Source organism: Scyliorhinus torazame, chromosome 1 (assembly GCF_047496885.1).
Source record: "Scyliorhinus torazame isolate Kashiwa2021f chromosome 1, sScyTor2.1, whole genome shotgun sequence".
Lineage (NCBI taxonomy): Eukaryota > Metazoa > Chordata > Chondrichthyes > Carcharhiniformes > Scyliorhinidae > Scyliorhinus > Scyliorhinus torazame.
Window position 1 is genome coordinate 237,656,531 of NC_092707.1, and position 14,892 is coordinate 237,671,422.

The window sequence follows — 14,892 nt, forward strand, 5'->3', positions numbered from 1 at the left end:
CTCCCCGGCACGGACCCCAACCTCCTCCCCGGCACAGACCCCCCATCCCCCTCCCCGGCACGGACCCCTCCCAACCTCCTCCCTGGCATGGACCCCAACCTCCTCCCCGGCACGGACCCCAACCTCCTCCCCGGCACGGACCCCCCATCCCCCTCCCCGGCACGGACCCCCCCCCCCCCCAACCTCCTCCCCGGCACGGACCTCCCCCCCATCCTCCTCCCCGGCACGGACCCCCCCCCAACCTCCTCCCCGGCACGGACCCCCCCCCCAACCTCCTCCCCGGCACGAACCCCAACCTCCTCCCCGGCACGGACCCCAACCTCCTCCCCGGCACGGACCCCCCAAACCTCCTCCCCGGCACGGACCCCCCATCCCCCTCCCCGGCACGGACCACCCCCAAACCTCCTCCCCGGCACGGACCCCCCCAACCTCCTCCCCGGCACGGACCCCCCCAACCTCCTCCCCGGCACGGACCCCAACCTCGTCCACGGCACAGACCCTCCCCACCTCCTCCCCGGCACGGAGCCCCCAACCTCCTCCCCGGCACAGACCCCCCCCCCCAATCTCCTCCCCGGCAGGGAACCCCCCAACCTCCTCCCCAGCATGGACGCCCTCCCAACCTCCTCCCCGGCACGGATCCCAACCTCCTCCCCGGCACGGACCCCCCATCCCCCTCCCCGGCACGGACCCGCCCATCCCCCTCCCCGACACGGACACCCCCCAACCTCCTCCCCGGCACGGACCCCATCCTCCTCCCCGGCACGGACCCCCCCCAACCTTCTCCCCGGCACGGACCCTCTATCCCCCTCCCCGGCACGGACCCCCCCCCAACCTCCTCCCCTGCACGGACACCCCCCCAACCTCCTCCCCGGCACGGATCCCCCCCCCAACCTCCTGCCCGGCACGGACCCCAACCTCCTCCCCGGCACGGACCCCAACCTCCTCCCCGGCACAGACCCCCCATCCCCCTCGCCGGCACGGACCCCCCAACCTCCTCCCCGGCACGGACCCCCCCAACCTCCTCCCCGGCACGGACCCCCCCCAACCTCCTCCCCGGCACGGACCCCAACCTCCTCCCCGGCACGGACCCCCCCCAACCTCCTCCCCGGCATGGACCCCAACCTCCTCCCCGGCACGGACCCCCCATCGCCCTCCCCGGCACGGACCCCCCCAACGTCCTCCCCGGCACGGATCCCCCACATCCCCCTCCCCGGCACGGACCCCTCCCAACCTCCTCCCTGGCATGGACCCCAACCTCCTCCCCGGCACAGACCCCAACCTCCTCCCCGGCACGGACCCCCCCAACCTCCTCCCCGGCACGGACCCCCCATCCCCCTCCCCGGCACGGACCCCCCCCCCCCCCCCCCCCCAACCTCCTCCCCGGCACGGACTCCCCATCCCCCTCCCCGGCATGGACCCCCCCCCAACCTCCTCCCCGGCACGGACCCCCCCCCAACCTCCTCCCCGGCACGGACCCCCCCCCAACCTCCTCCCCGGCACGGACCCCCCCCCCCCCCCAACCTCCTCCCCGGCACGAACCCCAACCTCCTCCCCGGCACGGACCCCAACCTCCTCCCCGGCACGGACCCCCCAAACCTCCTCCCCGGCACGGACCCCCCATCCCCCTCCCCGGCACGGACCACCCCCAAACCTCCTCCCCGGCACAGACCCTCCCCACCTCCTCGCCGGCACGGAGCCCCCAACCTCCTCCCCGGCACGGACCCTCCCCCCCCAATCTCCTCCCCGGCAGGGAACCCCCAACCTCCTCCCCAGCATGGACGCCCCCCCAACCTCCTCCCCGGCACGGATCCCAACCTCCTCCCCGGCACGGACCCACCATCCCCCTCCCCGGCACGGACACCCACCAACCTCCTCCCCGGCACGGACTCCATCCTCCTCCCCGGCACGGACCCCCCCCCAACCTCCTCCCCGGCACGGATCACCCCCCAACCTCCTGCCCGGCACGGACCCCAACCTCCTCCCCGGCACGGAACCCCCCAACCTCCTCCCCGGCACGGACCCCCCATCCCCCTCCCCGGCACGGACCCCTCCCCCAACCTCCTCCCCGGCACGGACCCCCCATCCCCCTCCCCGGCACGGACCCCCCCCCCCCCAACCTCCTCCCCGGCACGGACCCCCCCAACCTTCTCCCCGGCACGGACCTCCCCCCCAACCTCCTCCCCGGCACGGACCCCCCATCCCCCTCCCCGGCTGGGACCCCCCACCAACCTCCTCCCCGGCACGGACCCCCCATCCTCCTCCCCGGCACGGAACCCCCCCCCCCCAACCTCCTCCCCGGCACGGACCCCAACCTCCTCCCCGGCACGGACCCCCCATCCCCTTCCCCGGCAGGGACCCCCCCAACCCAACCTCCTCCCCTGCACGGACCCCCCCCCCCAACCTCCTCCCCGGCACGGACACCCATCCCCCTCCCCGGCACGTCCCCCCCCCAACCTCCTCCCCGGCACGGACCCCAACCTCCTCCCCGGCACGGACCCCAACCTCCTCCCCGGCACGGACCCCCCCAACCTCCTCCCCGGCAATGGAACCCCCCAAACTCCTCCCCGGCACGGATCCCCCATCCCCCTCCCCGGCACGGACCCCCCCCCCCCCAACCTCCTCCCCGGCACGGACCCCAACCTCCTCCCTGGCACGGACCCCCCTTCCCCCTCCCCTGCACGGATCCCCCCCCAACCTCCTCCCCGGCACGGACCCCCCCAACCTCCTCCCCGGCACGGACCCCCCCCAACCTCCTCCCTGGCATGGACCCCCCAACCTCCTCCCCGGCACGGACCCCCCATCCCCTTCCCCGGCCCGGACCCCCCCCCCAACCTCCTACCCCGGCACGGACCCCAACCTCCTCCCCGGCACAGACCCCCCCAACCTCCTCCCCGGCACCGACCCCCCATCCCCCTCCCCGGCACGGACCCCCATGCCCCTCCCCGGCACGGACCCCCCCCCCCAACCTCCTCCCCGGCACGGACCCCCCCAACCTTCTCCCCGGCACGGACCTCCCCCCCAACCTCCTCCCCGGCACGGACCCCCCATCCCCCTCCCCGGCTGGGACCCCCCACCAACCTCCTCCCCGGCACGGACCCCCCATCCTACTCCCCGGCACGGAACCCCCCCCCCCCCCCAACCTCCTCCCCGGCACGGACCCCAACCTCCTCCCCGGCACGGACCCCCCATCCCCTTCCCCGGCAGGGACCTCCCCAACCCAACCTCCTCCCCTGCACGGACCCCCCCCCCCCAACCTCCTCCCCGGCACGGACACCCATCCCCCTCCCCGGCACGTCCCCCCCCCAACCTCCTCCCCGGCACGGACCCCAACCTCCTCCCCGGCACGGACCCCAACCTCCTCCCCGGCACGGACCCCCCCAACCTCCTCCCCGGCAATGGAACCCCCCAAACTCCTCCCCGGCACGGATCCCCCATCCTCCTCCCCGGCACGGACCCCCCCCCCCCCCAACCTCCTCCCCGGCACGGACCCCAACCTCCTCCCCGGCACGGACCCCCCTTCCCCCTCCCCTGCACGGATCCCCCCCCCCAACCTCCTCCCCGGCACGGACCCCCCCAACCTCCTCCCCGGCACGGACCCCCCCCAACCTCCTCCCTGGCATGGACCCCCCAACCTCCTCCCCGGCACGGACCCCCCATCCCCTTCCCCGGCCCGGACCCCCCCCCCCAACCTCCTACCCCGGCACGGACCCCAACCTCCTCCCCGGCACAGACCCCCCCAACCTCCTCCCCGGCACCGACCCCCCATCCCCCTCCCCGGCACGGACCCCCCATCCCCCTCCCCGGCACGGACCCCCCCCTCAACCTCCTCCCCGGCACGGACCCTCCCCCAACCTCCTCCCCGGCACGGAACCCCTCCGCCCCGGCACGGACCCCAACCTCCTCCCCGGCACGTACCCCCCCACCTCCTCCCCGGCACGGACCCCCCATCCCCCTCCCCGGCACGGACCCCCCCCAACCTCCTCCCCGGTTCGGACCCCCCCAACCTCCTCCCCGGCACGGATCCCCCCCAACCCCCTCCCCAGCACGGACCCCCCCCCAAACTCCTCCCTGGCACGGACCCCAACCTCCTCCCCGGCACGGACCCCAACCTCCTCCCCGGCACGGTCCCCCACAACATCCTCCCCGGCACGGATCCCCCATCCCCCTCCCCGGCACGGACCCCCCCCCCCCAACCACCTCCCCGGCACGGACCCCAACCTCCTCCCCGGCACGGAGCACCCATCCCCCTCCCCGGCACGGACCCCCCCCAACCTCCTCCCCGGCACGGACCCCAACCTCCTCCCCGGCACGGAGCACCCATCCCCCTCCCCGGCACGGACCCCCCCCAACCTCCTCCCCGGCACGGACCCCCCCCCAACCTCCTCCCCGGCACGGACCCCCCCAACCTCCTCCCCGGCACGGACCCCCCATCCCCCTCCCCGGCACGGACCCCCCCCCCAACCTCCTCCCCGGCACGGACCCCCCCAACCTCCTCCCCGGCTCGGACTCCCCCCAACCTCCTCCCCGGCACAGACCCCAACCACCTCCCCGGCACGGACCCCCCCCCACCTTCTCCCCGGCACAGACCCCCCATCCCCCTCCCCGGCACGGACCCCCCCCACCTCCTCCCCGGCACGGACCCCCCCAACCTCCTCCCCGGCACGGACCCCCCCCCAACCTCCTCCCCGGCACGGACCCCCCCATCCCCCTCCCCGGCACGGACCCCCCCATCCCCCTCCCCGGCACGGAACCCCCCAACCTCCTCCCCGGCACGGACCCCAACCTCCTCCCCGGCACGGACCCCCCATCCCCCGCCCCGGCATGGACCCCCCCCACCTCCTCCCCGGTACGGACCCCCCCATCCCCCTCCCCGGCACGGACCCCCCCCCAACCTCCTCCCTGGCACGGACCCCAACCTCCTCCCCGGCACGGACCCCCCATCCCCCTCCCCGGCACGGACCCCCCCCAACCTCCTCCCCGGCACGGACCCCCCCCATCCCCCTCCCCGGCACGGACCCCCCCCCCCCCAACCTCCTCCCCGGCACGGACCCCAACCTCCTCCCCGGCACGGACCCCCCATCCCCCTCCCCGGCACGGACCCCCCCCAACCTCCTCCCCGGCACGGACCCCCCCCCATCCCCCTCCCCGGCACGGACCCCCCCATCCCCCTCCCCGGCACGGACCCCCCCCAACCTCCTCCCCGGCACGGACCCCAACCTCCTCCCCGGCACGGACCCCCCTCCCGGCACTCCCCCGGAGCCCAGCCCACTCTAACCACCCCCCCCCGCCACGCACACACACACACAGCCCGAGACACACCTCTCCTCACACATTCAGACTGAGGCCACGCCATCGCCTGCCCAGAGCCAACCCCCCAGGCCGTCACTCACCTCCACGCTGGTCGGCGTCAACCTGGAGCACAGGGTCACGCCGATGAAAAGGAGGTCTAATTTACGTCGACGTGAACGGTCATCAAGTCGACGGGACTTCGGCCCATCCGGTAGGGAGAATATCGGCAGGCCGAAAATCGGCTGCCTTGCGCAGACCCGTGCCATTCTCCGACGGCAGCGGCGACATTAACGCCCCGCCGACATTTCTCACTTCGGCAACCGGCGGGTGCGGGATTCACGGCGGCCAACGGCCATTCTCCGACCCGCTGGGGGGGTCGGAGAATGACGCCCCTGGTTCCTGGTGCTGTTAGACAGCAGCTCTAACCACTGTGCCACCATGCCTGTGTAAATAGTTCATCACCAAATCGGAGCTCAGTTTGTGCCCCCCGACAGTCAAGGAAATATTAAGACAGTCCTAAGGATGCTAGGGAACATGCTTCGGAACGTTGCAGATGTCAGATGATGGACTATTGTAAGCACTGAAAAAGGTCACAGGCAAAGGTGTAGGAATAGGCAATATGTGCGTGCTACTCGGGGAAGAAACCAAGGTCAACAAAGGCCCATACCGTACAGGTATACCCACTCCCAAAAGCAGAAACAATACAGCTGAACTGTATCATCACTGTGGCCGCTTAAAATGGCTAACTCCCGATTAGAATGGCCAAACCCCGATTTAAAATGGCGAACGGAAGAGGCTGATGGGAAAATCAGCCAACTGGACTCAAACAGACAGCTGCAGATAAAACAGTGTATTCGCCTCTGGGGAAGCCAGACCGAATCGATACCTGCAGCCATCAACATAACAACACCCCAGCCACCTGCATATAAAGTAGCAATCCCGGGAACAATATGCTACAAATTAGTAACACAAAGCCGACCCAGACCTTTCGGCGCCAGCAGGAGCTGACACAAAGAGAGGTAAACGACCACCCCTCGATCAAGGAATCGCTCCAGCATTGGAGAATATCGAACCAAGTGATTGGGACCAAGTCCAATCACTTGGAACCGGGTACAAGGTCCGCCCCGAGAGGCGGGAAGCCCCTGGGGACTATAAGAATAGGGGCCAAGTTCAAATCGACCCTTCTTCTCCTCTCCGCACCCTTCGAGACCCTTCTGATGACCTTCTACAACAGCCGCAAGAGAACGTAAGTTTTACTCCAACGATCGCTACGAGATAGGCACTCTTAAATATCGACCTGTACCAGCTTTTGAATCCCGCAGGCTCAGAACCCATTCGAAAGGCCATTCGTTTCCCTGACCCGGTGGGCCATTTCCAAAGTTAAGTATTGGCCTGTTAGTTGTAGGAAGTAGCTTAGAAGTAGAATTAATGTATAAGTATTAATTGCTGTATATAATAAATGAGCGTTGATTTAACTCTTACTAAGCGGTGTGTTGGATTATTAATCATTATTCGGACTTGAACCACGTGGCGGTATCAGAAAGATACCTGGCGACTCAAGAGCAAAGGTAACAGAATAAGAACAATTAAACTAAGGCTAAAACGAGCAACATCATGACCAAGGTCGCCCCACAAATGATAGAACTGCTGGTAAATTTGGATTTTGTTAATTATCACGTGTACCGAGGTACAGTGAAAAGTATTTTTCTGCGAGCAGCTCAACAGATCATTAAGTACATGGAAAGAAAAAGAAATCAAAGAAAATACATAATAGGGGAACACAAGGTACGCAATGTAACTACATAACACCGGCATCGGGTAAAGCATACAGGGGTGTAGTGTTAATGAGGTTGATCCATAAGAGGGTCGTTTAGGAGTCTGGTAACAGCAGGTAAGAAGCTATTTTTGAGTCTGTTCGCATGTGTTCTCAGACTTTTGTATCTCCTGCCCGATGGAAGGTTGGAAGAGTGAGTAAGCTGGGTGGGAGGGGTTTTTGATTATGCTCCCCACTTTCCCCATGCAGCAGAAGGTGTTGGCGCGGTGAGGCAACAGTGATAACCACTGTCTCACCGTGCCGTCCCATGCGCCTGTTGCAGAACAGGAGGAGAATTGAGGAAGTAATATTCCCAGAGGTCGTCCAGTATTTAAAATGGAAATTGAATCAAGTCCCGTTTGTTGGTGATTACTAGACACTCATTATGAATTACACTGTAGTCTTCATGACACAAGTCTCAACAAAAATTGTAGTGAATGTTGCACTTGACTGTAAGCTTCCATAGTCAAAGCAAAAAAGATGATGTCTGTGATATATACTGGTATACGAAAATATAATTTTCACCATAGTCACCTGAAATTCTTCTCTCTGCTACTTAAGCAGAAGTGTTAACTCATTTAACTTAAATCTGTTAACACCTCTCTGCTAAAAGGGAGAAATTTAAGGAAACACATCGGGCCAAAATCTGGTTGAGAGACATATCTTGTGGTATGCATGACTTTTCCTGGATTAGACTTTTCCTGCAACCTTCAGTTCAACAAACAACTTTCCTTTATAACTAGCTAGCTGGAAATGTAAACTGATAATGGCACAGTGTGGGGAATGGAGTATCTGGGGGTTAGTAAATGGTGAAACCAGCAGTCTGTGATTAATTAAATTTGAGGATTGAGAAAGAAACCCGAATGATGGAGAAGAAAGGATGACTTCAGAGTCAAACAGGTACAGAAAGAGAAGCTAAAGAAATAAAGAGAGCGAAAGGTTGGATTAAGAAAGAAAAAGAGACAGTAAGGAGGAACCTTCAGGGAGAATTTACTGCATATAGGAGTGAGGCTGAATGGTTTAAACAGTATCTTTTCTGGGCTATAGAGGTTGATTGGCATTTGTTTAAACAGCAATTATATTCTTAATTACCAGCGCTAATTTTCTGTGGTACGTTTAGTGGGCAATTAACCTTCAAATTCAGCAAGTTCTTAAAAGTAAAGGGGAGGCTAAGGTCAAGATGCCATTTGTGCAAAGCAATTCATGCTGAATCTCTTACCTCCTATGAACACGCATGTAGAAGCCAACTATATCTAATACATCTGATAGGTAAAAACATTAAGCCCCATGTCTATTAAACCCCAATTTACTTTGACTTATCTATTCGCTGTCTTTCATATTTCACTTTCTGACTTTGACTTTTGAAGTTATTGCGAGCTGTTTGCCTAAGCAAGAAAATCATTTCTGTGATTCTTTGAAAGTTTCAATTGTCTCAAATTGCCTCTCTTGTGAGTCCAATGCTGGCTGGACCTATTAGAGAATAAGACTTAAATGACTCTCAATTGTAATCAATAGAAGCCAAATAAAACAATTCTTATTTGCACCTGAGAAGTTTTAACTTACATTTCTACTGAGTTCTAGTAATCGCAAAGTGCTGCTAAAACTGCATGGTAGATCTATCAACGCAGGACAATTTGTGCATAAATATGCGCTATTTTTCTGATATGACTTGGCCCGTTAAATGTTCATAAAAACAATAGAAGCAAGAGTATTATTGTTACAGTATGTAAAGACTTTGAGTAGGAAGTGCATCCCTCACAAGCAATGCATCAACATGAATAGAGGCGTAATTGTCTCATTTAAATCAAAGGCAAATCTGAAAAAGAAATGAAAACAAATACCTTTTAAGCCTTAATAAAGCAATGTCATTCCTATTGGGTCCGAGAACGATTTTGTCAACATTTATTATCTGCCTTGATGTTTCAAGTGCAGAGTCTCTGTATATTCCAAGATAGACTTTGTAGGCCGAAGGATTCGAGGATCTGCGATAGATGCGGTGAAGAAATTAGCTGCCTGCATTTGTCTTCACAAGAGCAACATCCTTCAATTAAATAGTGCTTTTTGCACAATAAGATTTCCAATGGTGTTTCACAGAAGCATTATCGAATAAAATTTAAAACTGAGCCAATAAGAAGATAGTAGGACAAATGACCAAAAACTTGGTCAAAGAGGTCAGTTGTTATGAGCATCTTAAAGAAGAGAGGGGTAGAGATATGGAGAGGTTTAGGGAGGGAATTCCAGAGTTTAAGACAGCAGAAGACAATCTGACAACGGTGGAGAGGGGTTACAGGATTAAGGAGGGGTGAGGCCATGGAGGGATGTGGGAAAAAGATTGAGAAGTTTAAAATCGAGGTGTTACCGAACTTGGATTCCATGTTGGTCACAGACCATGGGCTGTTAAGATTATGAGCATCAAATGCAATATTCCCTTACCGTTCGAGACAGTGTTTGGCTGTGAGTACCCACTTGGTATCGATAAGAGTCCCGCCACAGAAGTGTGCACCAAAACTGCAATATAAAAGGTTTTAAGATTTAACATAATTGATTGAACAACTTCAACAGTAAGCATCAGAAGTTTGAAACTAGAAGAATAAATGTTAATAATACAAAGTATCAAAAATTATTTTAATCTCCTTTAGTCTTTTTGTCAATTATTAAAAGATCTGTGCTGTTTACTGACCCTCCTGCCAGTCAAAAACAGCCCATCTATTCTTTCAGCATCCTTCGTTATTTTGAACACCTACAGAAAAGTCTCGCCTTTCACAATTTTCTTGTTTTTGTTTCTCTTACCCGCACTAAGCCTTTGTACACCGCATCGCCTATCGTGTGGCCAATTGTTCACTAAACCACATTTCCATTCCCCTCTCTCTTTCCCCAAGGGGATGACAGCCATGGCGGAACAGAGACTGTGACCCGTTTTAATGGGGACATGAGGCGGGATTCTCCCCTACCCGGCGGGGCGGGGGGTCCCGGCGTGATGGAGTGGTGGGAACCACACCGGCGTCAGGCCGCCCCAAAGGTGCAGATGTCTCCGCACTTTTAGGGGCCAAGCCCTCATCTTGAGGGGCTTGGCCCGCGCCGGAGCGGTTTCCGCTCTACCGGCTGGCGGGAAAGGCCTTTGGTGCCACGCCAGCCGGGGCCGAAAGGTCTTCGCCGGGCGACGCGGGTCCGCGCATGCGCGGGGGCGTCAGCGGTTGCTGACGTCATCCCCGCACATGCGCAGGGGAGAGGGTCTCTTCCGCCTCTGCTATAGTGAAGACCATGGCGAAGGCGGAAAAAAAAAAGAGTGCCCCCACGGGACATGCCAGCCCACGGATCGGTGGGCCCCAATCGCGGGCCAGGCCACCGTGGGGGCACCACCCGGGGCCAGATCGCCCCGCGACCCCCCCCCCCCCAAGGACCCCGGAGCCCGCCCGCGCCGCCTTGCCCCGCCGTTCAAAAGGTGGTTTAATCCACGTTGGCGGGACAGGCATTCCAGCAGCGGGACTTGGGCCCATCACGGCCTGGAGAATTGGAGGGGGGGGCGGGCTGCCCCCGCCGAATCTCTGGTGGCGGAGACTTCGGGGCATGGCGGGGGGGGATTCACACCAGCCCCCGGCGGGGTGCCGGAGAATCCCGCCCATGGTGTCAAAGTCTTTGGAAGTGGATTTATTCCATTGGTCCTGGCTGTCAACATTTAATTTTCCCTTTTTAAGACCTTTCCAACATGAGAAACAGTGCCTGGAATGTTGCAGCTGAAGTGCAGCCTGAACGGAGGGATTAACCTCAATGTCAAATCTCTTGGTCCAGAGCTGCAATAACAGCACTGTTCAATTTTGAAATGTTCATCGATTTTGTCTGCCAGTTTTGAGGTGATTCATTTTTTCTTGAATGGATTGTCTCTTTTTAAACTTAGAATAGATGTCTTCTTCCACCCCCATCCTGGTCTGTTGCATGCAGATACTGCATCACAACTTGCTTTATAGTATTTGCACAAACTAGTGTTGCCCTCACATTGCTGGAACCTGTCTAATTGACTCACATTGAAAAGCATGTTCATTGTTCGTGATTTTGTCGCTTGTGAGGTTTTGTGGGAACACAACCCTGGTCAATAGCAGGACTTTACACTAAATCGCCTTGGAACTTCCTCTGCTTCAAGGGAAGCAATCTTAGCTTCTCTAATTTCTATTTTTTTAAATGTATTTTTATTACAAACATGTATCAAAACAGGTTACAGCGAACAAACATGACGGAAAACATGCTTCCCTACAATCAACTATACAGTCTGTACAGATTTTTCCTCTTTTTCACCCACCCACTTCCCCGTGACGAATAGCCCCTCAAACACGGTCACAAACATCCCCCACCTTTCCTCAAACCCCCCTGAAGAGCTCCTTAACTCATACTTTATTTTCTCTAATCGCAAGAAGTTGTACAGGTCACCCAAACAAGCCGCTAACCTCAGTGGCGATGCCGACCGCCACTCCAGCAAAATTTGCCGCTGTGCAATCAGGTGGCAAAGGCCAAGACATCGGCCTTCCTCCTCTCCATGAGCTCCGGCTTCTCTGAGACCTGAAATATCGCCACCAAAGGGTCCGGGTCCTCCACCTCCTCCACTATCCTGGCTAAGACAGCGAACACTCCCGCCCAGAATCTTCCCAATTTTTCGCAACCCCAAACATGTGTGCGTGATTTGCTGGCCCCCGCCAGCACGGGATTCATCTTCACATTTAACAGCCGTCTTATATTACTTGCGAGCTGCCTGCCCTTCACAAAACCTGTTTGATCTTCTGCAACCACCCCAGCTTCTCTAATTTCACCAGCTAACTGAAATCTCACATCTTGGGTACTATTCTAGTAGATTTTCTCTGCTCTCACTCGAAGACCAGTTTCCTCTCCTGAACCAGCACATTTCTGCCATTTAATTTTTTTTTAAACTTGTTCACGGAAAGTGCGTATCACTGTCAAGGACAGAATTTATTGTCTATCTCTAATTGCCCTTGAGAGGATGATCACTAGCAGCCTTCTTGAAGCAGTGCAGTCAACTTGTGTATGTATACCCATGGAGAAATTAAGGAGGGAGTTCCAGGTTTTTCACCCAGTGACAGTTAAGGAACAGTGATGTCGTTCCAAGTCCGGATGCTGTGTTACTTGGAGGAGAACGTGCAGGCGTGACATTCCCATGCAACTACTGCCTCTGTCCTAGGCAGTGGAAGTCAGGGATTTGGGAAGTACTGCTGAAGTAGCCTTGACAAGTCGCTGCAGTGCAACTTGTAGATGGTACACAATACTGGCACAGTACATCGGTGGTGGAGGGAGTGAATGTTTAGATTGGTGAATGGGGTGCCAGTCAAGTCGGGTGCTTTGCCCTGGCTGGTATTGAATATTTTGAGTGTTGATGGAGTAGCATAGATTCAGACAAGTGGAGAATATTCCATCACACTTCTGACTTGTTCAAGAAGATGTTTATAGCCAGTACCCAGTCTTTGACCTACGCTTGTAACCACAGTATTTATGTGGCTGGTCTAGGTTAAGGGCACAATTTAACGGCCACATCGTGCCCGACTCGGTGTCGGGACGAGACTGTTGAATCTCATCTGTCTTGAGATTTGCAATGCTTGAAATGCCTTGCAAGATGTAACGGAGTCTCACGAGATGTTGCGATCTGGATCTCGCCCTCACTGGGCATGATCCAGATCAGCATATTTAAATGAGCCACTAAGCTAATTTAAATATGCATTCATGGGATTGTCCCGGCACCTGGGACCTAATGGCTGTGCCTGGGAGACCATGCCATGGCGCCGTTTAGTACTGGTTTCCACAAATGTGGACCAGTCATAATGGCACCTGGTGCTTTCCGAGGCCATGAGAGATCTCTGAGTGGTCGGGGACTGGGTGGGGTGGCCTGCTGGCACCTGGGCACCCTGACACCGCCAGCCTGACACTTTAGCAGTGTCACCCTGGGGGCCAGATTGGCACTGCCAAAGTTTGGGCCCGGGTTGTTTGGGGGGGGCGGTTAAGGTTGGTGGGGAAGGTGGGTCAGAGAGCGATCGGGGCAGCCAGACAAAATGGATCTTCATTTGCAAGGAGCCTTTTCCGCTATGCTTGCCAGCAGGAAGTAACTGTGAAATGCTGCCTCGGTGGAGCAAAACTCCCCGGCCAATAAAATGACAGAGTGTCTTTGAATAGCGGGGTGTTTCTTGGTGTTGCAGCCGTCAAGAAATGCCTCGCTAAACGCGCCCCAAGAATTCTAGTGTGTAACCGACACTGGCAGGATGATTTCACTTGTAACTTATCTAGGAAAGATTTCTTACCATCTACTTTCTGCGGCGAGCCACTTACCTGGTGCGGAGACTAATTTGCCAAGGCCAGGAGTATGGTTTGGATACGCAGCCACCAACAATTCTTCCAAAACATTTCTTAGGCTCAACAGTAGACCTCCCACACTCATTAGGTTGTTGTTCTAGCATCACAAAAAGATCAGTTAACTAATTTTTTTAATGTGATTCTTATATGCTTCAAGTCTTGTACACAATTTCCAGGTTCCGAGTGCCTTGTAGGTGGTGCACAGGCTTTGGGGAATCAGGAGATGAGTTACTCGCCACAGGATTCCTAGTCTCTAATCTGCTCTCGTAGCCACAGTATTTAAATGGCTAGTCCAGTTTAGTTCCTGATCAATTGTAACCCCCAGGATATTGATAGTGGGGGAGGTAATAGTGTAGTGGTATTGTCGCTGGACTAGTAATCCAGAGACGCAGAGTCATGATGTGGGGACCCGGGTTCAAATCCTGCCACGGCAGATGGCGAAATTTGAATTCAATAAATATCTGGAATTAGAAGTCTAAAGATAAGCATGAAACCATTGTCGATTATCGTAAAAACCCATCTGGTTCACTAATGTCCTTTAGGGAAGGAAATCTGTCATCCTTACCTGGCTTACATGTGACATTAGATCCACAGCACTGTGGTTGCATGGTAGCACAATGGTTAGTACTGTTGCTTCACAGCGCCAGGGATCCGGGTTCAATTCCTGGTTTGGGTCACTGTCTTAGAATCATAGAATTTACAGTGCAGAAGGAGGCCATTTGGCCCATCGAGTCTGCACCAGCCCTTGGAGAGAGCACCATACCTAAGCCCACACATCTACCCTATCCCCATAACCCAGTAACCCCATCTAACCTTTTTGGACACTAAGAGCAATTTAGCATGGGCAATCCAGCTAACCTGCACACCTTTGGACTGTGGGAGGAAACTGGAGCACCCGGAGGAAACCCACGTAGATACGGGGAGAATGTGCAAACTCCACACAGACAGTGCCCCAAGCCGGGAATCGAACCTGGGACCCTGGAGCTGTGAAGCAACTGTGATAACCACTGTGCTACAGTGCCCCCCACTCTGTGCGAATTCTGCACGTTTTCCCCGTGTCTGTGTGGATTTCCTCCGGGTGCTCCGGTTTCCTCTTTCAAGTCTCGAAAGACGTGCTGGTTAGGTGAATTGGACATTCTGAATTCTCCCTCCGTGTACCCGACCAGGCATCCAAGTGTGGTGACTAGGGGATTTTCACAGTGACTTCATTGCAGTGTTAATGAAAGTCTACTTGTGACACTAATAAAGATTATTATAAGATTATTATCTTAAATGCTCTCAGGGATGCGCAATAAATGCTGGCCCAGCCAGCGACACCCACATCCCATGAATGAATTTAAAAAAATTCAGAGTTGTTAATGTCACTGAATGTCAAGGGGCAATGGTTTGATTCTCTCTTATTGGAGATGGTCATTGCCTGGCATTTGTGTGGCACAAATGTTACT

General features: G+C 57.3%; 1 protein-coding gene across 1 annotated transcript in view; it reads right to left on the reverse strand.

The window, feature by feature from the left end:
- plg (plasminogen) overlaps positions 1 to 14,892 on the reverse strand; it is a 286,792-nt gene that overhangs the window by 57,924 nt on the left and 213,976 nt on the right. Inside the window, exons 14-16 of the mRNA XM_072503655.1 lie at positions 13,424 to 13,544; positions 9,536 to 9,610; positions 8,944 to 9,084 (exon numbers count right to left, since the gene is read on the reverse strand). Coding sequence (XP_072359756.1) covers positions 8,944 to 9,084; positions 9,536 to 9,610; positions 13,424 to 13,544 — 337 coding nt within the window. The remainder of the gene's footprint in view (positions 1 to 8,943; positions 9,085 to 9,535; positions 9,611 to 13,423; positions 13,545 to 14,892) is intronic.